Source organism: Momordica charantia (genome assembly GCF_013281855.1).
Source record: "Momordica charantia cultivar OHB3-1 chromosome 1 unlocalized genomic scaffold, Mcharantia_2.0 BLBB01000001.1, whole genome shotgun sequence".
Taxonomy (NCBI): domain Eukaryota; kingdom Viridiplantae; phylum Streptophyta; class Magnoliopsida; order Cucurbitales; family Cucurbitaceae; genus Momordica; species Momordica charantia.
In genome coordinates, this window is record NW_028275157.1 from 793,611 (window position 1) to 816,665 (window position 23,055).

The 23,055-nt window shown below is 40.0% G+C and overlaps 1 protein-coding gene across 8 annotated transcripts in view; it reads right to left on the bottom strand.

Moving 5' to 3' along the window:
* The window catches only part of LOC111017796 (5'-3' exonuclease family protein), a 60,950-nt gene that overhangs the window by 29,933 nt on the left and 7,962 nt on the right, over window positions 1–23,055 (bottom strand). For 5 of the 8 annotated variants that reach the window (XM_022293669.2, XM_022293666.2, XM_022293664.2 and 2 more), the window contains exons 4-6: window positions 14,492–14,530; window positions 11,726–11,744; window positions 34–87 (exon numbers count right to left, since the gene is read on the bottom strand). In XM_022293669.2, the coding sequence (XP_022149361.1) occupies window positions 34–87; window positions 11,726–11,744; window positions 14,492–14,530 (112 nt within the window). The remainder of the gene's footprint in view (window positions 1–33; window positions 88–11,725; window positions 11,745–14,491; window positions 14,531–23,055) is intronic. The other 3 variants (XM_088122580.1, XM_022293665.2, XM_088122584.1) reach the window with 3 other exon arrangements.

Sequence of the window (23,055 nt, forward strand, 5' to 3'; positions counted from 1 at the left end):
ATCACCTTTATCATTCAAAGAAGAAGAGCATACCTTTTGCCATGAAATTTTCATTGGATGAAATACAAGTATGACCATTTGGATGTCCTGAAAGAAAAGGTTTATATTTACCAAAAGGATTAGTTTAGTGTTGCAATTTCGAAATTCCTCAATGATCTACCCACCAATTGGGAAAGGAATTGACCCTAGATGCCAAGAAACTACCATTTTGATAGACATATAACAATTCAAACTTTACTACTGGGAGTATAAAAACTAATGAGTATTCATCGGTATGTCATCAAAGTGCACCAAGTGTTTTCAAGTAGCAAGGTATACCTAAAGGCGACAAGCCTCGCCTTAAGCCAGAGACGATAAAAATGCAAGGCCTGATTGAAGTGAGGCGCACTTAATAAAACAATAAATAAAAATTATCTATGGTAATTTTATGTAAAAATTATCTGGTGGAAGTGATATGATCATATTTAGCAACAAGTTCTTGGAACCACATCACGACAAGAGAAGAGCACCACCGCACGCTCAATGACATTAAAAGCACGCTAACCTCGCATGGAGACGCCTTGTGGGCGCACGACAGTGCCTTTCGCGCGCACGCCTATGCTTTACCGCGTGCCCACCAGCCCCGTGCATCGCCTTGCCATTCGCGCGTGCTCTATGTCACAATCGCACTTCTTTCGAACAGGCCAAGCGATTGTGTGACACTTGTTTTAGCTCAAACAAGCAAGTTAGCCGAGAAAATCACAAGTCACAGACAATCCCGATCAATGGCCTAGCCTCTGCTCACGTTTTACGAGAAAATTGATTTAAAATGTGAGAGATTGATCGGGGAAAGAGTACTTGTTGAAAAATGTGACTTTCTTGAGGGCTCTATAGTCAATGTACAGACGCAACGTCCCATCTTTCTTCTCCTGGAACAACACAAGAGCCCAATAGGGTGCTTTGGCTGGGCGAATGAATTAAGCATTCAACAACTCATTAAATGCTTCCTAGGTTCAGCTAAGTCAAGTGGTGCCATACGATATGCATTATTCGCAGGAGGTTTGGCCCCTAGAATAAGCTCAATTTCAAGGTCCATTCTTTGGCGAGGTAGTGTCTTCGACGAACTATGTGGCATTATGTCAACATACTCTCATAGGAGTGCTTGAATTTCATGTGGGATATCTCCTGTATCAATAGCCTCTTCGACCATCAGAATGGCCATGAAGGTGGGTTCCTCTAGACTGAGGCCTTTCTTTAACTGCAAAGCAGATATCACACCTCCAGGTTGCTTGATGCTACCTATAACCACGGTGAGGTTGCTGCTTGTGACAATCATGTACTCGGGCAAGGGCATCGGTATGACTGTGTTCAATAAGGAATTCCATCCCCAAATGCGGTCCACTACCAAATCAACACTCCTTGTCCACGTCCCTAATTTCAAGGACACTTTCTTGGAAACCCCCACAATAGGTAAAACTTCGGAATTGACGGCCTTTATCTTGCCGATGTCTTTCTCAATAGTCAATTCTAGTCAGTGGAGTTCCTGCTCGGATATGAAGTCACGAGTTGCACCTGAGTCAACCATGGTCTTAGCAGGTTTGGAGTTGATCGTAGCATCTACAAACATAAGCCCTTTCTCAGGCATTCCTTTAGGTCCATTGACATTCTTTTTGGATAGCATAGAGAAATTTCAACACCTCCATTCTGGGTGTTCCTCCATCTTTTTCCTTCTCGCACTCAGTCTCGGTTTGTGGCTCGTTACATGACAAAACAGATGCTTTAAGGGTAATAAGGGCAGCTCGATGTGGACATTCAGCTACCTGGTGAGGGCCCTTGCATAGGAAACATGAAATTGGCCTCTCAACATTGGGGTTCGGTGGATACGGCCCTCGAGAGGGACCGGCATTTGAGCTCTGTGGTCTCTTGTCGACTCCCCCACTCTTTGGAGTATTGAACGTCTTTTTTTCTCTAGTGAGGTTTGGAGCGTTTTTCTTCAATTGAGATGACTCGCCGCTATAATCTAGCAGTCGTTCCGCAGCGGCCATAGCAATGGCGAGTTCCTGCACCTTCTGTTCGTATAACTTTGTTATGGCCTATGGTTTTAGTCCTTCAACAAAGATGAATACTTTGTCTTTCTCTGACATATCACGAATATCAAGCATCACAGTAGAGAACTGCTTCACATAATCCCGAATGGTTCCCCTTATAGCGATGAACTCGACATTTTCGAGGAAGAACTGAGCTCTCAGCTCTTTCTTGAGATCATCCCATGTATTTAACGTTTATAGACCATTCTGGATATCGTTGACCTTGGATCTCCACCACAGCTTTTCATCATCAATAAGATGCACAGTAGCCAAGGTCACTTTCATTTCTCCTGATGTTGTCCCGGTAGCCTTGAAGTATTGTTCAACATCAAACATGAAGTTCTCGAGATCCTTCACATCTCGATTGTCGTTGAAGGTTTGACCTCCGAGACTTTAAACTTGTTGAACCTCATGGTGCTTGGTTGAAAACCTGAATTCCCACGGCATGCATGGTCAGATTAACTCTTGTACTGATTTCTATCATTTCAGCTATGAGAGTTTCTATAGTCACTTTGAAGTCCTCAGTCATTTCATAAATAGTTGCATCATTGCTGACTGCAAATGGTTTAACTCATCCATGCGCACTTCCATTTGGGTGGTTGGGTTTGCGGAGCTATCTCCATGTTCGAAACTACTAGGACACGTAGCTTTACTTTCTAGGACCTCAACCCCTGCAGCTAGTTCTTGAATTGGGAGCCCACCTACTCGGGCGTTCACAGCATCTATTTCTCCAACCTTGTCAGAGAACTCATCAACTCGCGTCTCCAGCAGACGAATGGTATCGGGGACTTCCCTCAAATACAACAGTTGTTTTTCAATTTCAACTAGTCGATCGACATGCAACTTGCTCAATTGCTTTGTCGCCGACATGGTTCAGATCTTTATTGGGTCGAGGAGCTAACTAAGCTCTGATACCACTTGTCACAATCGCACTTCTTTCGAACGGGCCAAGCGATTGTGCGGTACTTACTTTAGCTCAAACAAGCAAGTCAGTCGAGAAAATCATAAGTCGCGGACAATCTCAGTCAATGGTGGCCACTGTCCACGTTTTACATGAAAATTTGTTTTAGAAAACATGAGAGAAAACAGTTGAAAACTTCTTTAAAACAAACATTGTAGACATTTGATGCAAGAAAACTTGATTGCAAGAAAGTATACAGATCGGGGGAGGTTTGATGACTACTTGGTCCCCCCATAGTACTTCTAAGGCATTTTTGGTGTGGCGGGAGTAGACATGCAAAGTGGCGAGGAGTCACTCAGTGGCCTACACGCTACGTGTGAACTCCGATTGGCTTGAAATTTGACGTGCTTACATAACTTACTCATACGCACCTAGTTCCACGTGTGGACCCCAAACATACCCCTACAGGCAACATGTGGACCCCTAGTTTAGAGTGTTTTCTCTTACTTTTCTTGCTTATATTATTTTCTTTGTTTGCTTAACATCAATTTGCATATTGTAGTTAGTCCTTATACCCGATAGCATTAGGCTTGAAGGATAGTCTTTATTCTTAGTTCTTTCTTTTAGTCACTAAGAGCATTAGGCTCAAGGTTTTTTATTTCATCGTCACACGTATCATTTGATATCTCACATAATTTTTGCCTTACTTATCATTTGGTATCATTCATATCATTTGTCACATCACATATCATTTGGTATTCTATCATTGGGTATCATTTGTATCTTGATTACCTTAGAGCTTGCTTGTTATACTCGAGTGTTGATTCGCCACGAGCAATCAAGCTTGCATTTCAAGATAAGAATATTCACACCACATCAAGTCTTACCCACAAAAAAAGAGAGAACCAAGAGGACATTAAGTGACGGAGCGAAGAGAAAAATATTTCTTGTTATTACTAATTTTGTTTTGTGTAGCAATGGAACCACGAAGGTGGTCTCATAAATTTCAAGAAGGAATGAATCCACGATGTGAGTATTATAGTAAGCACGTTCTTAATGTAGTTCATCAAAGGAAGAAAGATCACCATATTAGTGGCTACCTTGGAAGCTCAACCCCTAAACTTCCTAAGTTCCATGGAAGCACCAAGCCACCAGAGTATCTTCATTGGGAGGAGCAAGTTGAGAGCATCTTTGCAAAACACCACGGTTGGAGTGAAAGCATCGAGGTAAATCTTATTATCACTTGTTTTAAAGATTATGCTAAAACATAGTGGAATGCTTTATTTTTTAGTAGAAAAAGGAAACGAGATGATCGAATCACATCATGGAGAGAACTCGAGCCTATAATGAGAAGACAGTTTATTCCTAAGTTAAAAAACTTGAGCCAAAAGGACAGAAGTGTTGAAGCCTACTACGATGAGATGTGCTCGTTGCTTGAGGAGCTTAATGTTTATGAAGATGAGGACACCACCATGGATCGGTTCTACAATAGACTCAATGGAGATATTGCCAAGGTGATTGCGGAAAGAGAAGAAATTCATCCCTGTACTAGGTTGGAAGAAATGTTGAACCTCGCCAAAAGAATTGAGAGAAGAGATTAACGAGAATCCTCGAGATATGTTGACCTTAAACCTATTCCTCATGTACTTCCAAAATTTGGAAAGGTCATCGTACCTACTTTAGTCCAAATTGTAGAAAATAAAGAGCAGGAAATATTTTGTGGAACTATGTATGAAATACCTTCTACTAGTGATAGCAAAGTATTGCATAAACTTATATCTATTGTTGGGGAAGAAAGTAACGAGACTGAAAATAGAACACTTTGTGATGACATGCATGTTAATCCTATTTCATTAGATTGCAAACTATTACGTGATTGTATGCCTAATGTTGAAAAGAAAGATAATGTGATTGAAATTGAAACACCTTTTGAATCAATGCATGAAAATCCTATTCCAATTGATTACAAGTTGTTGCATGACACTTAGCCTATTGTCAAGGAAAAGTGTGGTGTGATAGAAAAAGACATGCTTTGTGGAACCATGCATGAAATTAATAACCAAGCATTGCATGATATTTTGTCACTTGATGAGCAGGATAGTTGTACATTCTATGCATAACATTCCTATTTTTGTGGATGTTTGTGAGCTAAGAAATACGAGAGAAAAGGAAGAAGAGTTTATTTTTTTTTAAATGAAACAATTTAATTGATATAATGAATAAGGGTGGAGATGATTACAAAAAGGGAGAGAACCCCAATAAGGGTAACAAAGAAGCTCTCCGATTGGATAACAAGTAGGCAAAGCTGTAAGACTGAAAGGGGTAAGCATTTACACCAAGTAATAACCAAAAGTACAATGGCTTCAAAAGTGGCATGAGGAGAGCGTTCCAGAGCTTGGAAGATTCGACGATTTCTTTCAAACCAAGTAGTCTAAAGCAGAGCCTCAATGAAGTGGATTCATAGGCAGCCTTTATCGTTCATAAATGGGTGGCCAAGAAGTCATTCCAAAGGGCCGTTGTAAGGGGACAAGTGAGGAAGACATGGCCGATGGATTCTCTGTGCTTCTTGCAAACAGGGCACCAATGAGGAGATAAAGGCCATATGTAGCATTCGCCTCTGTAGTTTGCCATGCGTGTTTAATGCATGTAGACTAGTTTCCCAAGGAAAATGTAATCTTCTTTGGACTGGAATCTTTCCAAATGGCTTTCTACAAATCTGATGGAGGTGATGGTGAGTTGATGCTTTAAAGGTCTTTCATGAATGAACTTGTGGTAAAGGATCCATGGGATTCCAACCACCACACAATGGTGTCCCTGATCGGTGTAGGCCGTTGAGAAGATAGACTATGTAAGAGAGTTGCCAGCCCTAAAATCTCTGCATCCTTGAGGTTTCTTCGAAAGCAAATATCCCAAGATTGGTTTCCAAAGACTAGAAATCCCGAACATGGCCAAATTTTTTAGAGTGGAGAGCAAAAGGAGGGGATAGGTGCGGCATAAAGGATCATTGTTAATCCAAGTACCATCCCAAAACAGAGGGAGGTTCCATCACCCAACCAGAAGGCTATTCTATCCATTATCAGGAAGGTATGCTTGGATATGTCTTTCCAAGGACTCCTGGCAGCAGAGAAGGAGCGGTTGTGCAGGGGGTTACAGAAGTCTAAATGGAGTCCTAGCATGAATCAAACGCGTCCATAGGGCCGAGTCCTCAGTAAGGAACCTCAAATTCCTTTTGACTAAGAGAGCTTTATTTTTTGCTTTGAAGCTAATGATTCCCGGACCACCAAATCCAATAGGTTTCTGTACAAGATCCCACCTAACAAGATTTTGCCCCTGTTTGTGCGTTGCCCCCTTCCATAATAACTTCCGAGCAATTTTGTCAAGCTCATTGGCAACCTTGGCTGATAAAGAGAAAAGAGAGAGGAAGTAGATGGGGAGATTGGATAGTGTGGCATTATCAAGGGTGAGTCTACCTGGTTATGTGTGTATGCTCCCAGAGGATAGCCTTTTTTTTATTTTCTCCAAGATTGGATCCTAGGAGGAGGAAGAAGAGCTGAGAAGGAAGAATGAAGACTAAGATCATCCCTAACCGGAGGCCTCGCTAGCCAAATCTCATGAGTGTGTTGCATATAGATCCATTCTTTCAAGCTAATATGTATTATCCTAGTACTTGTACTCTTCTAAGATTTTTACAGGAAATTCCAACTCTTCAAAATGTATTCCTCTATCCATAGTGTACATTGAATGTACAGAAATGGCTCGATCATGACCCCGACCACAATTAGAGCTGAAAACTAGGGAGAGCCGTTACAAGATAGAGCCAAAAGAACTCGTTCGACCCATTTCACATGATCTTGAGATCACCTTACAAGGTACATATAAAATAAACATTGATTTTGACAATACTAAATTGTTTCCTTATTGTATGGGTGATCATGGACAAGTAATACTATGGTCGAGAATCATGGAGGAGTTCTTATCCAAAAGGTCCTCAAAACAATGTTATGGCCAAGAACATCAATTGTTAGGTTAGAGAATCAAAATGCCAAGCACCATGTGGCAGACAACGAAACCCAAGCATAAAGTCAATAAACCAAATGATTGGGTTTAGAAGCATTTTTTGAAAAAAATGAAGATGTTTTAAAAGGAAATTCAGAGGAAGGCCAACGAGAGCGTCGTTACCAAAGGACTTCAAGAGAGCTCTTCAAGTTAAGTATATTGTACATCTTGAGTTTGAAGTTACTAACTTGCTTCCTTTATGTTTAGGTTCAAATCTTACTGTACATCTTGAGTTTGAAGTTACTAACTTGCTTCCTTTACGTGTAGGTTACAAAGTTGATTTGAGAACAAATCTTTTTCAAGAAGGAGATGATATGATCATATTTGGCAACAAGTTCGTCAAACCACATCACGACAAGAGGAGCGCACCACAGCACACTCAACGCCGTAAAAGAGCACACTAACCTCGCATGGAGATGCCCGTCCACGCACGGCAATGCCCTCTGCACACACCCACCAGCCTCGTGAAACCTCCTTGCGTGTTGACTTGCAATCTGCACGTACCCTGTGTCATGGGCATGCTTGTCCAGGGTGTATTACCCATGGTCGCATATCCAAACCATCCTCACGACGTACTCTATTTTCATGTTTTTAAGCTTTCTAGTGTATTTTGCTTGTACCGGGTTTTTAGGATTGTAGGAGGAATTTGGTTGAGCGGCTTTGGAACTAGGTGTGTATGAGAAAATTATGTAAGCACAATAGGTTTCAAGTCAATCAAAGTTCACACGTGGCATGTAGGCCACCGAGTAACTCCTTTGCATGTCTACTCCTGCCACACCAAAAATGCCTTAGAATGTATCATATCTTTCATAACAAAGCCAAGAATAATGACAGGCATAGTTGTATCTCGCATGCAATGAGAAAGGGGACCAAGTAGTTATCAAACCTCCCCCCGACCAAGTGTTATATACTTTTTTGCAATCAAGTTTTCTCGCCTCCAATCTATGATGCTTGTTTTAAGGATGTTTTCAACTATTTTCTCTTTCGCGTTTTATATAACCGTTGTCTCGTAAAATGTGAGCAAAGGCTGGACCATTGACCAAGATTGTCCGCGACTTACGATTTTTCTCAGCTAACTTGCTTATTTGAGCTAAAGCAAATGTCGCACAATCGCTTGGCCCGTTAAAAAGAAGTGCAATTGTGACAAGTGGTATCAGAACTAGGTTAGCTCCTCGATTCGATAAAAACCAAAACCCTATTGGCGGCAAAGCAATTGAGCAAGTCGCATGTCGACCGACTAGTTGAGATTGAAGAACAATTGTTGTATCTAAGGGAAGCCCCGATATCCTCCGTCTGCTGGAGACGCGATTCGATGAGTTCTCCAATAAGGTTGGCGAAATAGATGTTGTGAACGCCCGAGTAGATGGGCTACAGATACAAGAATTAGCTGCAAAGGTTGAGGCCCTAAAAGTAAAGCTACGCGTCCCGATAGCTTTGTACGTGAAGACAACTCCGCAAACCCAACCACCCAAATGGAAGTGCGTATGGGTGAGTTAAACCATTCGCAGTCAACAATGATGCAACTATTTAATTTATTTTTTTTTAATAAGAAACAACTTTTCATTGATAGATGAAAATATACAACTATTTAATGAAATGACTGAGGACGTCAAAGTGACTATAGAAACCCTCAGAGCTAAATGGCAAAAATCAATACAAAAGTTAATCTGACCATGCGAGCTATGGGAAATCAGACTCCCAACCAAGTGACCATGGGGTTCAACAAATTTAAGGTCCCAGAGCCCAAACCCTTCAACGAAAATCGAGATACGAAGGTTCTCTAGAACTTCATGTTTAATATTGAGCAATACTTCAAGGCTACTAGGACAACATCAGAAGAAACGAAAGTGACCGAAGCCACCATTTATCTTACTGACGATGCAAGGCTATCGTGGAAATCTAAGATCAACGATATCTAGAATGGTCTATTTACGATAAATACATGGGATGACCTCAACAAAGAGTTGAGGGCTCAGTTCTTCCTCGAAAATGTTGAGTTCGTCGCTAGAATGAAGTTACATGAACTTAGACATACTGGAACCATTTGGGATTATGTGAAATAGTTCACTGTTGTGATGCTTGATATTCGTGATATGTCAAAGAAAGACAAAGTATTCATCTTTGTCGAAGGACTAAAACCATGGGCCATAACAAAGTTATACGAACAGAAGGTGCAGGAACTCGCCACTGCCATGGCCGCTGCGGAATGCTAGATTATAGCAGCAAGCCATCTCAACCGAAGAAAAACGCTTCAAACCCCACTGGGGGTAACAAGATGTTCAAACCTTATACTCCAAAGAGTAGGGGAGTCGACGAGACCATAGGGCTCAAATGTCGGTCCATCTCAAGGGCAGTATCCACAAAACCCCAATGCTCAGCGGCCAATATCATGTTTCCTATACAAGGGCCCTCACCAGATAGCTGAATGCCCGCATCGAGCAACCCTTACTACCCTTTAAGTGTCTGTTCAGTCGTGTAGTGAGCCAGAAACCGAGACTGAGTGTGAGAAGGAAGAAAATGGGAAAACACCCAAAATGGGGGCGTTGAAATTTCTCTATGCTATCCAAATGAAGGTCAATGGACCTAAAGGAACGCCTGAGAAAGGGCTTATGTTCGTAGATGCTACGATCAACTCCAAACTTGTTGAGAGCACCATGGTTGACTCGGGTGCAACCCATAACTTCATAACTAAGCAAGAAGTCTGCCGACTAGAATTGGCCATTGATAAAGAAACTGGCAAGATGAAGGCTGTTGATTCTAAAGCTCTACCCATTGTGGGAGTTTCTAAAAGAGTATCCTTAAAATTAGGGATGTGGACAGGGCGTGTTGATTTGGTAGTGGTCCACATGGATGACTTTGACGTTGTAGTGAGAATGGAATTCCTTATCGAACACAAAGTAATATCGATGCCCTTGCCCAAGTGCATGATTATCACAAGTAACAACCCCACCATGGTTACAACTAGCATCAAGCAACCTAGAGGTGTGAGGATGATATCTGCCTTGCAGTTAGAGAACCCTTGTAACCCGAACCTTAACTCGGGTAGTTGCCGCCCTCCAGCCGTCGCGCCCTCCCGCCATCAACGTTGCCGATCATCATCGTTGCCGCTCGCCATCACCTTCGCCGTTGTTCTCTGATGTATTCTCTTCGAGTCGTTAGGGTTTCATCTTCGGGTCGTTCTCTTTGCAACGCATCCATTTCCTTTCCTTTCTTCATCTGCCTTCCACCATCTGCCTTCCTCCAACGAAGCCGTTAGCCGCCCATTCTTTCACGACAACGTCTCAGTCTGTTCTCCATCGCCGTTCGTTCTTTCCCATTGACGTCTTTGTCAGTTCTCAAACGCCACCTAGCGCTCAGTCACATGAATGACGAATTTGCTCTCCTAATGATTGTGCATGAAGTATTTCCCTCCATGAATGACGAATTTGCTCTCCTAAGAAATAGACTTCCTTCATTGAATTGCTCTCCCAATAAATAGACTTCCTTCATGACTTCCAGATGGCAGTCACTAAACATTTTATAAAATTCTCCAAGTCTATTACAAGTAAAATTTTGTTAAATGTTGAGTAAGTTTGATTTTTCTTTATTAAATATTAATTTGTTTTGTTAATATATCTTTCTTTTTAAAAATTAAGTATTATGTATTTATGTTGATGTTTAAAGGTAAACATTACTTTAAAAGTATTAAATATGGATAATATGTAATATAAATAAATATATTTTTTATAAGAAAAAAATTTTACATGTTTCTAATGTATCGTGTCCTAATTTTTTGAAAATTGACGTGTCGTTGTACTTGTGTCAAGCCTACCAAACCATTAGGTTTTCCATTTCCTTTTGGTTTTCAACTACCCATGAGTCCACCTCCACGAAAGCTTCTCCACCCACGCGAAATCTCCTCCAATTCAACCGTCCTATTCTACTACCCACGCAAAATCTTCTCCATGCTTCAGTTTCTCCCTTTCGGATGAGTCAAAAGAAGAAGGATCCAAAAGAAAGAGAAAAAAAAAGGCAGAATCGAAATAAGAACAGTTGAAAGCAAAGGATGAGTCGAAAGTAGAAGGTCAAAAGAAGAAAATGAATAATACAAGAAGAATAAGAATAAGCAAGAAAATTTAATTTAGAAGAATGAGAAGAAAAAGAGATAGAAAAGAAGAATAAAAATAAAAAGAAAAGTCAGAAGTGCATACAATATCTCTCCTCCATGACTAACAAGTGGCAAGTTTTATCTTCCAATAATTATGTCTTTCCAAGACTAACAGATGAGATTATTCAAGGGTGTTTTATAAACTTTGGTCATAATACCTTTTTCTTGCAATATTTCTTAATAAAAAATAAATAAATAAATAAGTCCTCTTTTTCTCTAAATATCTCTACTTTTTTAAAAGTATTTAAGTCAATTTTTTATTTAAATATTAAATAGTTACGTTAATATTTGATATATTTTAATATAAAAAAAATTAATGTGTCTCCTAACGTATCATGTCCTACTTTTTTGAAAATTGACGTGTCGCCATGTCCATGTTGTGTCGTATCCGTGTTGTGTGTCCATGTAGTACTTCTTTGTCGTATAAAGTACATGCAAGATTGCAAGTAGATAATTACAAAAATTGCAAATCTAAGAAACTTAATTGAATACAAGCACATACGTGTTCTTTTAGAAATCAGTAATATGACACGATTTTTGTATCTTGTATCTTACCATCATGGTCGAACACAACCTGCACAACATGGAGAATGTGTACATGAATATTGCTATAGCATCTATGGTTAAGACAACACTTTTGAAATGCACAAACTAAACACCAAACCACAGAAAAGGCCAGTTAGTTAGTTATGTTCAGTTATGAAACATGAGCATTAACCGATGGATGAAGGATTCTACACTACACACACTTGCAGTCCTAATTACCAATTGGCAACCAATTAAACTGACATCATCATAGAATTCTTAGCTAATCTAACCAATTTATAATAGGGATAAATATCCTTTTGGTCTCTAAGGTTAGAGATTAGTTTTCATTTGTTCCTTAGATTTCAAAATCTTATGTTTTTGCCCTTGAGGTTTCAATAAGACTCTATTTTGGTCCCTACTATTAATTATTTGTTAGCTCCCTTAACCAAAAATTGATACGGCTTTTTTACATACTTTCTTATGATAATTAACAATGTTTTACAGTTGTTTTTGTTTATGTGACAAAAAAAGTTACTTAAAAATATTCTCTCCATCCCCAACGGCCCCTCTCTTCCCCAATACACTGTGCGCCCGACACTCTCTCTTCCCCTGCCCTGCACCTGCCACCCCCACAGCTATTAACTCCCCAACAGTTACGCCCCTTTTATCTAACCCTTCTCAGACCCCTCATCCCCAAATCAAGAAATTTTCAGATTTGAAGCTATGGTGGTGGTGGCGGCGAGGGTAGGGCCAACTAAGGGACCCATGGTGGGGATTCTGGTGTGGGGTGGACAACCAATTGACACCGAGGGTGGGGGTGCTGGTGTAGAAGTGCTGGTGTGGGGGTGGGCATGGTTGGGGTGGGGGAGAGAGTATTTTTAAATGATTTTCTGGTGTGGGAGTGAGCGTGCTTGCTCTTTACATTTTCAGTACCTTGGTCTTCCTCTTGGTGGTAGCCCAAAATCAACATCATTTTGGCAGCCGATTATAGATAAAATTTCAAAGAAGCTGGAGAGATGGAAGCACTTCAGTCTTTCGAGTGGAGGTAGGTTGGCTCTATGCAACTCAGTACTTTCAAATATTTCGTCATATTACATGTCTATTTTCCTTATGCCTTCAAAGGTAGTCCATGAGATAGAAAAGAAACTATGCATTTTCTTCTAGGAAGAGCATGAAGGTGGCAATGTAAATCACTTGGTTCGTTGGCCTATCACTTCAAAATCCCTTTCGGATGGTGGACTAGAGATTGCTGGTCTGAAACAAATGAATATTGCCCTTCTAGCAAAATCGGGTTGGCGCTTTATGAAAGAGACAGATAGTCTCTAGCACAAAGTAATCTCAAGCATTTATGGCTTAGAGTCTCAAGGTTGGCACACGGTTGAAAGAAGAAACGCATCTTTGCATAGTACCTGGTGTAGCAACTCTAGAATTTGGGGGAAGATGAATCTTCATTTATCTTTTACCGTTGGCAATGGTACAAGAGTTCTTTTTGGCATGATCGTTGGTTAGATGTTCTTCCTCTCAAATTGCATTTTTAACTTATTTATAGGTGGTTTTACATCCTTCAGGTCTTGATGCTGATTTATGGGATCAGAATCTTCTTTCTTGGGTTTATCTCTTATAGGAAACACTTAAAAAATGAAGAAATTGCCGAACTTAGCAGCTTACTGGAATTCTTGGACCCTATCAAACTCTTTTCGGTTAAAGACAACCTTAGCTGGAATTTGGATTCGTCAGAGAACTTCTCAGTAAACTCACTTTTCAGCCATTTATTTAAGCCTTCCCCAATGCAGAAAAATATTTTTTCAGCCTTATGGAAGACTAATTGTCCTAAAAGAATCAACATTTTGATCTGGATGCTCTTAAACAGCAGCTTAAACACGGAAGATATCCTTCAACGGAACCTTTCTCACTTTCAACTTTTGCCTTGTATTTGTTTCCTCTGTTTTTGCAGATTCTGAAGACCACAATCACATTTTCTTTGGATGATCTTTCTCCGTGCATTGCTAGTTCCCTTTCTTTAAAAGATTTTGGATTCCTTGGGTCTTCACGAATGACTACCAAGCTAATGTTTTGACCTCTTGGTTGGGTCATCTTACCTCCAAAAGCTCATTTATTATGGTCCAAGTCATTATTTTAAAATTATGGTTGGAACGCAGCCATAGAATCTTTCAAAACAAGTTTTGCAGTTCCTCGGTCGGTTCAGTTTGACTTGGCTTCTCAAAAAGCATCATGGTGTTCCCTTTCTAATGTCTTTTTGGATTATAACTCTCTTGATATTTGTCTAAACTGAGAAGCTTTTATTTTTGTTTGTTGGAGTCTTTATATGGTTCGGTTTGGCCCTTGTATTCGGGCAGTTTTAGTTTTTTCAAGTTTTCTTCTTTGTTTCTTCTATGTTTTATTTCTGTTTTTCATTACATCAATGAAATTGTCTCTTGTTTCAAAAAAAATCAAATAAAATTATTTTGTCACACAAAAAAATGAAATACCGCCACATCAACTTAAGACAATATTAGAAAAAGTCACTATCATTTTTCCATAAACAAAAAATTAAAAGTTGAGACAAAATGAGGCATTATTAAAACCTCATAAGAAAAACATAAGATTTCAAAACTTATGCACCAAATGAAAGCAGAACTAAAACCTGAGGACCAAATGCTACTTAACCCTACATAATAAAGTAATCGTGTGTTCCTTGAGACACTCAAATAAACTTTTACATAAAAAATCAAGAAAATCAACAAATTTTTACAATAACATAATCAAAAAGGGCACCAAGGGAAAAAGAACTACCGCCACATGAGAAGGCATGAACTCAAGAACATCAACAATCTGCAAGAAAATAATAAATCACTGTGAACCAAACAGAAAAGTTTAAGTTTACCTGCTGAGAAATCACAATAAATAAATATATCATCTTCGTTACAAGAAATGTCCATCTTTCTTGTTTCAGAATTGGGTAATACTGCCCATCATTTTTTTGCTAAGAAACAAAAGACTTTCCCATGAGACATCGAGAAGTACAAGTGAAGGATGTACAGATACCAAGAAAATTAGAAAAAGGCTCTCCATTTGGTCATCAAAACAAAGAAGAAATATTTACAAAAATAATTTAGATTTAAATCCCCAAAAATCATAAAAGGAGAATGGAGAAAGGATAATTACAAAAGGATTCCTTCCTACATGGACTGGAATCTCAATACCAAGGCTAATTGAAATCCTCCCACGTACATATAGGACTTCTCTTTTCAACCCAATGGAACCAAGCAAAATGGGACGCATAAACCATAGGAGGTCCTAAAACTCCTTCCCAAACTCTCCCCTGAGTAAGCCAGAGGCAAAACATTAGAGAAACCATCTCAGAGAGGGAGAGATAGACAAGGAGAAAGAGCCTTCCATTCCATCACTTCCTTAATAACTAAAGTAGGCCTCCTTCCACGTAACGAGGGTACCGCCAACGAATCCATTGCATTTAAAGAAGCCCAGGTTATGTCCTTAGAGCTCCAAATCAATTTTACTAAGGAGCAGGAGACGCCCTCAAGGGGCAGCCCAGTTAGCAAGGCCTTGGGATCGTTTGGTCATACTGGCTTTTAGATCTCAAGTTCGAACCTTCTGGTGAGTTTAATACAGTTGATTTAGATGGAGTAAAATAGTTGTATTCCAATATATCAAAAGTAAGAAATACATAGCCTTTTTATATAGGAGAAAGGCTCAATACATAAAAGGATATAAAAATCAATACATAAAAGGAAATAAGAATAACAATTAATAAATTAATATTTACAGCTAATATTCACAAATAAACCAACACTCATCCTCAAGCTAATTTAAAGATATCTTTCATTGTCAACTTATCAATCATCCTGTTAAATTGTACTTTTGTAGTCCTTTTGTCAACACATCAGCAATCTACTCTATTGTTGGGAGGTAAGGGATACATATCAAATCGGTGTCCAGTTTTTCCTTTATGAAATATTTGTCAATTTCAATATGCTTAGTCCTATCATGTTGGACTAGATTGTGGACTATGGAGATGACAGCCTTGTAGTCGCAATAAACTTTTTATCCATATCCCTTCACAAATACCATGGGCTGAGGCCCTAAATTCTTGAATGAAAGGGATGCCTTGTGGAGAAGGACTGTTGCAAGTATATATGACGAGAGTTTGCACGATTGGTCATCCCTTCCTCCAAAAGGGAAAGCTTTTGAAAGCCCTTGGTCTGATATTGCAAAGTTTAGTGCCTCTTTCTTGAGTTTCATTTGGTTTAAAGAAGGAAATGGACAAAGGGTTAGATTTTGGAGGGATGCTTGGTTGACAGACTCCCCTCTTGACCGTTCCTACCCGAATCTTTTCAACCATTCGCACAAGAAAGATGCTATTGTGGCAGATTGTTGGGACGAAGCCCGATGTGACTAGAACCTAAACTTCAAAAGGGGTTTTAGAGAGTCCGAGTTTGACAGTATTCTCTCCTTGACAGAGTTGCTTTGTTCTTTTCGGGAGGAGAGAGGGGAGGACAGTGGACCTTAGACAGTAAGAAGTCTTTCACTACAAAGTCTCTATTTCTTAAATTCACATAATGCCCCCCCGAAATAAAGGTTTCTGGTGTAAACCAATTGAAAGAAAATTCTTAACTTGAAACACTCGACTTAAACATACAAAAGAGGCCCCTATTTATAGATATGAAGGCCACGGTAAAAGAAGAATAGGCTACTAACTAACCAACAACTTAAACTAACTAACTTAAGAAGAGTTAGTTACATCAATTTCCCTCCTAAAAAAACTCGGCCTCGAGTTTAAGCTGCCAAAGTAAAAGTATCCAGAGCTTCATAGGGATAAATATCAGCAACGTTGAAGATGGGACTGATATTGAAGTCTGGAGGGAGGTTCACTTTGTATGCATTGGGGCCGTATTTCTTCAAGATTTCAAACGGGCCAAATTTCTTTTTCTGCGACTTATGAGCAGAACCAGTGGGCAATCTGCCTTTTGTCAAATGTATCATCACCAAATCTCCTTCCTTATAGTCTTGTTCCCATCGTTTGCTGTCCGCTGCCTTTTTGTACTTTTCATTGGCTTCTTCAATGTGATTATATACTTCCTGGTGTAATTGTTATCCGTTCAGCCACTTTTTCTGCCTCCAAACTAAAATCAACAGAAGAAGGAACATTAGTTAAGTCAACAGTTAAACAAGGAAGTTTGGTATAAACGATCTCAAATGGTGCTTCCCCGTTGTTCTGTTTTTCATGTGGTTGAAAGCGAATTCGGCCTGGGCGAGTGTTAAATCCCATTGCTTCGGTATGTCCATGCAAAGGCAGCGAATTATGTTCCCAAGTGTGTGGTTAGTCACCTCTGTTTGCCCATCCGTTTGTGGATGGTTGGCAGTACTATATTTGAGGGATGTATCGAATTTGCACCACAAAGTTTTCCAAAAGTGGCTGAGGAACTTAACATCCCTATCAGAGAAAATAAACTTTGGAATGCCATGAAGGCGAACAACTTCCTTGAAAAAGAGATTAGCCACGTAAACAACATCTGAAGTCCTTTTACATGCAAGAAAATGTGTCATTTTACTAAAACGATCTACTACAACCAATACAGAATCAAACCCATATTGTGTCCTAGGTAGCCTGAGGATAAAGTCCATTGACAAATCCTCCCAAATGGTTTTGGGTGTAGGAAGAGGAATGTATAACCCAGTATTTTGTTTGGTACCCATATTTGTTTAAAACATTTGGAGACAAAACCGATAACGTCCTTTCTTAACTAAGGCCAAAAAAATCTGGTGGCTACGAGGTGAAGAGTCTTATCTCAGCCAAAATGTCCAACCAATCCTCTGGCATTGAGGTCCTTGATAACGACTTCTCGCAAAGAGGTATGGGGTATGCACAATTGATCTCCTTTAAACAAGTACCCATTTACTATATGTAAGTCCCCGGACTGACTAAGATCTAGACATTTACCCCAGATATCCTTAAAATCAGTATTTGTTGTGTATATTGTAGGGAGATCATCAAAGGCAATTCGATGTAATCTTATAGCTGTATTTCTTTAAGTTTGATAGTTATCAATCCTAATTGTTAGTTATAAGTTGTTACTTGGTTAAAAGCCTAACGGCTAGTTTCTATTCGAGGCCCATTCTTCTATAAATAGGAGTCATCCTTCATTTGTAGTTGATCACTACTCTATCCAATAAAATCTCTCAATTGCCTACACCAAGTTGGTATCAAAGCTCCAAGAATCTTGGGCTTTTCACAATGGCGGGGAAGAAATCTGCTCCTACAGTAGGAGATCCCTCTCTCGCCGGAAAAGAGACAGAAGATACTCTCGTCCTCTCTCCACGAACCTCAACCAATCGATTAATGATGGTTGAAGGAGATGTTGAAAATCTCCAAAGGAATGTGGTAGAGATTCGTCAGATTCTGTATTAAATTGTTGACAAGCTGGATTACCTTCATCTCCATCAAGACCAACCAAGAAGCAACAAAGGGAAGGAGGCGCGAGACAAAGGGATCAAGACCGATGATGATGATAAGCAAACAGCACCAAGATTGCGCCAAGAACCCCTCCCAATCCAAGATCCCATCCCAAATTTCCCTTTCCCATGGCCACACAAATCCTTCTACACCAATTCTGGCCACGATTTTCTGCAAGATAATCAAGGTATGATTCAAGAACTATTCCCTAACCTCGGACAATACCAAGAACCCCGTAGGTCTTATAATCCCACCTATAGGCAGCATGGCCCTAATCGAAATAGAGCACTGATAGTTGACTCATCAAGTGATGAAGACGACATCCCAGATTGGGCATTAGGCCGGCGAGGCAATCAGTATTACAACCAACACCAAAGGGAACCAACTGACTACAAGATGAAGGTTGATTTACCAACCTTTGATGGCAAACTCGATATCGAGGGTTTTCTTGAATGGATCAAGAATGTAGAGAGTTTCTTTGAATACATGAATACCCCTGACCACAAAAAGGCAAAACCGGTAGCCCTAAAATTAAAGGGGGGTGCCTCAGCTTGGTGGGAACAGCTTGAAACCAACCGCCACCGATTTGGAAAACATCCCATTCGGGTGTAGGAAAAAATGAAAAAGTTGATGCGAACTCGGTTTTTACTATCAATTATGAACAGGTATTTTATAATCAATACCAAACCTGCCATCAAGGGTCAAGATCCATTACTGAGTACACGAAAGAGTTTCATAGGTTGGGGGCGTGAACCAATATAGGTGAAAATGATCAATACCAGGTAGCAAGATTTATCGGCGGTCTCCGTGCTGATATCAAAGAACGGATTCAAATTCAACCTATTGGCTACCTCAACAAAGCCATTGCTACTGCTGTGACTATAGAAGAACAACTTACCAGCAAATACAAGAATCAATATCAGCGGCGGGCTACCAATGAAATAGCTAAAAAGGTAACTCCTACAACTGATAAACTTTTCAACCAAGGCACAGCTTCTACTTCTAAGGGTAAGGCGGCTGAGGAAACCAAATCAAGCTAGAACTACACTACTAAGAAAGCTGGGAATGCCTATACCCGACCTACATTGGGAAGGTGCTTCAGATGTGGTCAAACAGGGCATTTATCCAGTGAATGCCCACAAAGACGAGCTATTCATATCATGGATGAAGCCGAGGATGTTGAACAAGATATTAATCAGGGGGAGAGTGAAGAGAGGTTGTTTCTAGAACCTGATGAAGGAGAACAACTCTCATGTATTCTCGAAAGGATCTTACTCACACTAAAGACAGATTCTTTTCCTCAACGACACTCCCTTTTTCAGACCCGATGTACAATTAATGGAAAGGTATGTAATGTTATCATTGATAGTAGTAGCACAGAAAAGGTAGTTTCTAGCAAGTTAGTAACAGCCTTAAACCTCAAAACCTCTCCTCATACAACCCCGTACAAGACAAGTTGCATTAAAAAAGGGGGGAAAGCACCTGTTACCAGCATTTGCACCGTTCCTTTATCTATAGGTAATAACTATAAGGACAAAATTATTTGTGATGTCATTGACATGGATGCATGTCACATCCTCCTTGGTCGACCATGGCAATACGACATGCAAGCTACTCATAAAGGACTGGAGAACACATATGAATTCTCCTGGATGGGCAAAACAGTTGTTCTACTACCTGTTAGAGTATATATTAGTATATTTTATATTCTTGTATTAATATTAATTTGTCATTTACCTTCTCCTTATAGGATTAGGTCAACCTTGTATATTTGTCTATATATATAGACTTTAATAATGAGAATACATTACATTTGGATTCTCTCCAACCTTAGTCTCTACATGGTATCAGAGCTCTAGGTTTCTAGGTTTCTTGCCCGTTAGGATTTTGATACCCATTAGGGTTTTGCGCCCATTAGGTTGTGTGCCTTAGGGTTTTTGTTCATTGCTATCCAACACTCGCCCTCGCCGCCGCCGCCGCCGCCGTCGTCTTAAGGATGAACAAACCACCACTCAACCCAAAAGCTTAAGCTGATGGGTTGGGTAAATTTAATTCATTTATATGGATTCTAACACTCCCCCTCACTTGTGGGCTTGGAAAACAACATCAAGACCCAACAAGTGGAAATCATAATAAATGGGAGGAAACGACAATGCAGGGGTTCGAACATAGGACCTCTCTGATACCATCTTAAGGATGAACAAACCACCACTCAACCCAAAAGCTTAAGCTGATGGGTAGGGTAAATTTAATTCATTTATATGGATTCTAACACTACCCTTGACAGGCTCCCATGTATCTAAACCCAAAGACAAGGGTCAACTTTTTTACTTTTCAAACGGGAAACAACTCTCCTCCAACAAGGATGGTCCAATCCTTGGTTTGGTGATTAAACAATTTGACCCTAGCAATTCCCGTCCCTTACGACACTCCCAACAACTCTTCCACCTATCTGAGACATTCAACACCAAATTGATCTCCTACCTGGAACCACACTTCCCAACTTAGCCTGCTATAGAATGTGTCCGGCTGAATACTTACATGACCAAATCCAAGAACTATTAGAAAAAGGACATATCCAGCCAAGCTTAAGTCCTTGTGTGGTTCCAGCTTTACTTACTCCTAAAAAAGACGGTACCTCGAGAATGTGTGTGGATATTCGGGCCATTAACAAGATTACAGTCAAGTACAGATTCCCCATCCCCCGTATTAATGATCTATTTGATCAATTGGGAGGAGCTTCAATCTACTCCAAGATAGATCTCAGAAGTGGCTACCATCAGATAAGAATCCGGCCAGGAGACGAATGGATAACAGCATTCATGATGCCTTTTGGCTTATCTAACGCACCTAGCACCTTCATGCAATTAATGCACCAGGTTTTGCTTCCATTCCTTAATAAATTTGTTGTAGTTTATTTTGATGACATTTTAATGTATAGTCGTTCAAAAGAAGACCATATGCATCATCTTCACTTAGTATTTTTAGGCAACAATACTGTAAAAATGGACCCTAAGAAAACACAAGCTGTCTCCGATTGGGCTATACCCACTAGCGTCCAAGACATACAATGCTTTCTAGGGCTAGCATCAATTTACAGAAAATTCATTCACAACTTCAGCACATTAGTGGCCCCTTTAACTGATTGTCTAAAGAAAGGAAAGTTTTCTTGGGGAACTACTCAAACTAACAGCTTTTGAACTATCCAAACCAAACTCATCGAAAGCCTTGTCCTTGCACTCCTAGACTTTTCTTGGGGAACTACTCAAACTAACAGCTTTTGAACTATCCAAACCAAACTCATCGAAAGCCTTGTCCTTGCACTCCTAGACTTTTCTCAACCGTTTGAAGTTAGTGTAGATGCTTCAGGCATAGGCATAGGGGCAGTCCTATCCCAAAATAACCATCCCATAGAATACTTTAGTGAAAAATTAAGCCCTTCCCGAATGGTATGCCTTAGTCCGTGCCCTCAAGCAATGGGAACACTATCTCCTTAACAAGGAATTAATATTGTTTATTGACCATTTTTCTCTAAAGTTCCTTCATACACAGAAAAGCATAAGTCGTATGCATGCTAGACGGCTCTCTTTTCTCCAAAGATTCCAACTTTGTCATCAAGCATAAGTCGAGAGTCACAAACAAAGCCGTTGACGCCTTAAACAGAAAAGGCACGTTACTAACCATTCTACAAGGTGAAATAGTAGCCTTTGACAATTTACCCTGCCACATACGAATCCGACAACGATTCCAAAGATATTTGGCTTAATTGCACTAACCATGGAAACACAAAAGACTTCCATTTATTAGATGGATGCCTCTTTAAAGGGGATCAGTTGTGTATACCTCGCACATCCCATCGTGAAGCTCTCATTAAAGACTTACACGCGGGAGGTTTAACCGGCCATTTTGGCTGAGACAAAACCTACAACTTAGTAGCCTCCTGGTATTATTGGCCTTAGTTACGACGAGATGTTTTTAGCTATGTATCCTGATGCTTTATCTGCCAAACAAATAAAGGATATTCACAAAACACCGGCCTTTATTCCCCTTTACCAATTCCGGAATCAATATGGGGGATCTCTCCATGGACTTCATCCTTGGACTTCCCAAAACTCCTAGAGGATTCGAGTCAGTGTTTGTAGTGGTAGATAGATTTAGTAAGATGACCCATTTGCTGGCATGTAAAAAGAGTTCTGATGCCGTATATGTGGCTAACTTATTTTTCAGGGAGATCGTTCGCCTACATGAAATTCCTAAAACAATAGTTTCAAATCAAGATGTCAAGTTTCTTAGCTATTTTTTGGCGCGCACTGGCGAAAATTCAATACCTCTCTCAAATACAGTACAACTAAACATCCCCAAACCGACAAACAAACAGAAGTAACAAATCGAACCTTAGGCAACTTAATCCGGTGTCTCTCCAGTAATCGACCCAAGCAATGGGACCTTGCTCTTGCCCAAGCCGAATTCGCCTTCAATAATATGCGGAATAGAACAACAGGGAAGTCCCCATTTGAGGTAGTCTATACTAAATTACATCGCCTAACAGTTGACCTTACTAATATCCCTTCCTATGTTGATGTTAATGTAGAGGCAGAACAAATGGCAGAACGCATTGTTCAGTTACATCAAGAAGTTCGAGATCATATGGAAGTGGCTAATTCAAAATACAAAATTCAGGCCGATACTAAAAGAAGACAACATGACTTCAAAGAAGGAGGTCTAGTAATGGTTTATCTATGAAAGGGACGATTTCCCCTGGGGAAATTCAGCAAGCTCAACAAAAAGAAGATAGGTCCCTTTTCTATCCTACAGAAATGCGGACCGAATGCCTTTAAAATCAAGCTACCACTAGAATACAACATCAGCCCCATCTTCAACGAAG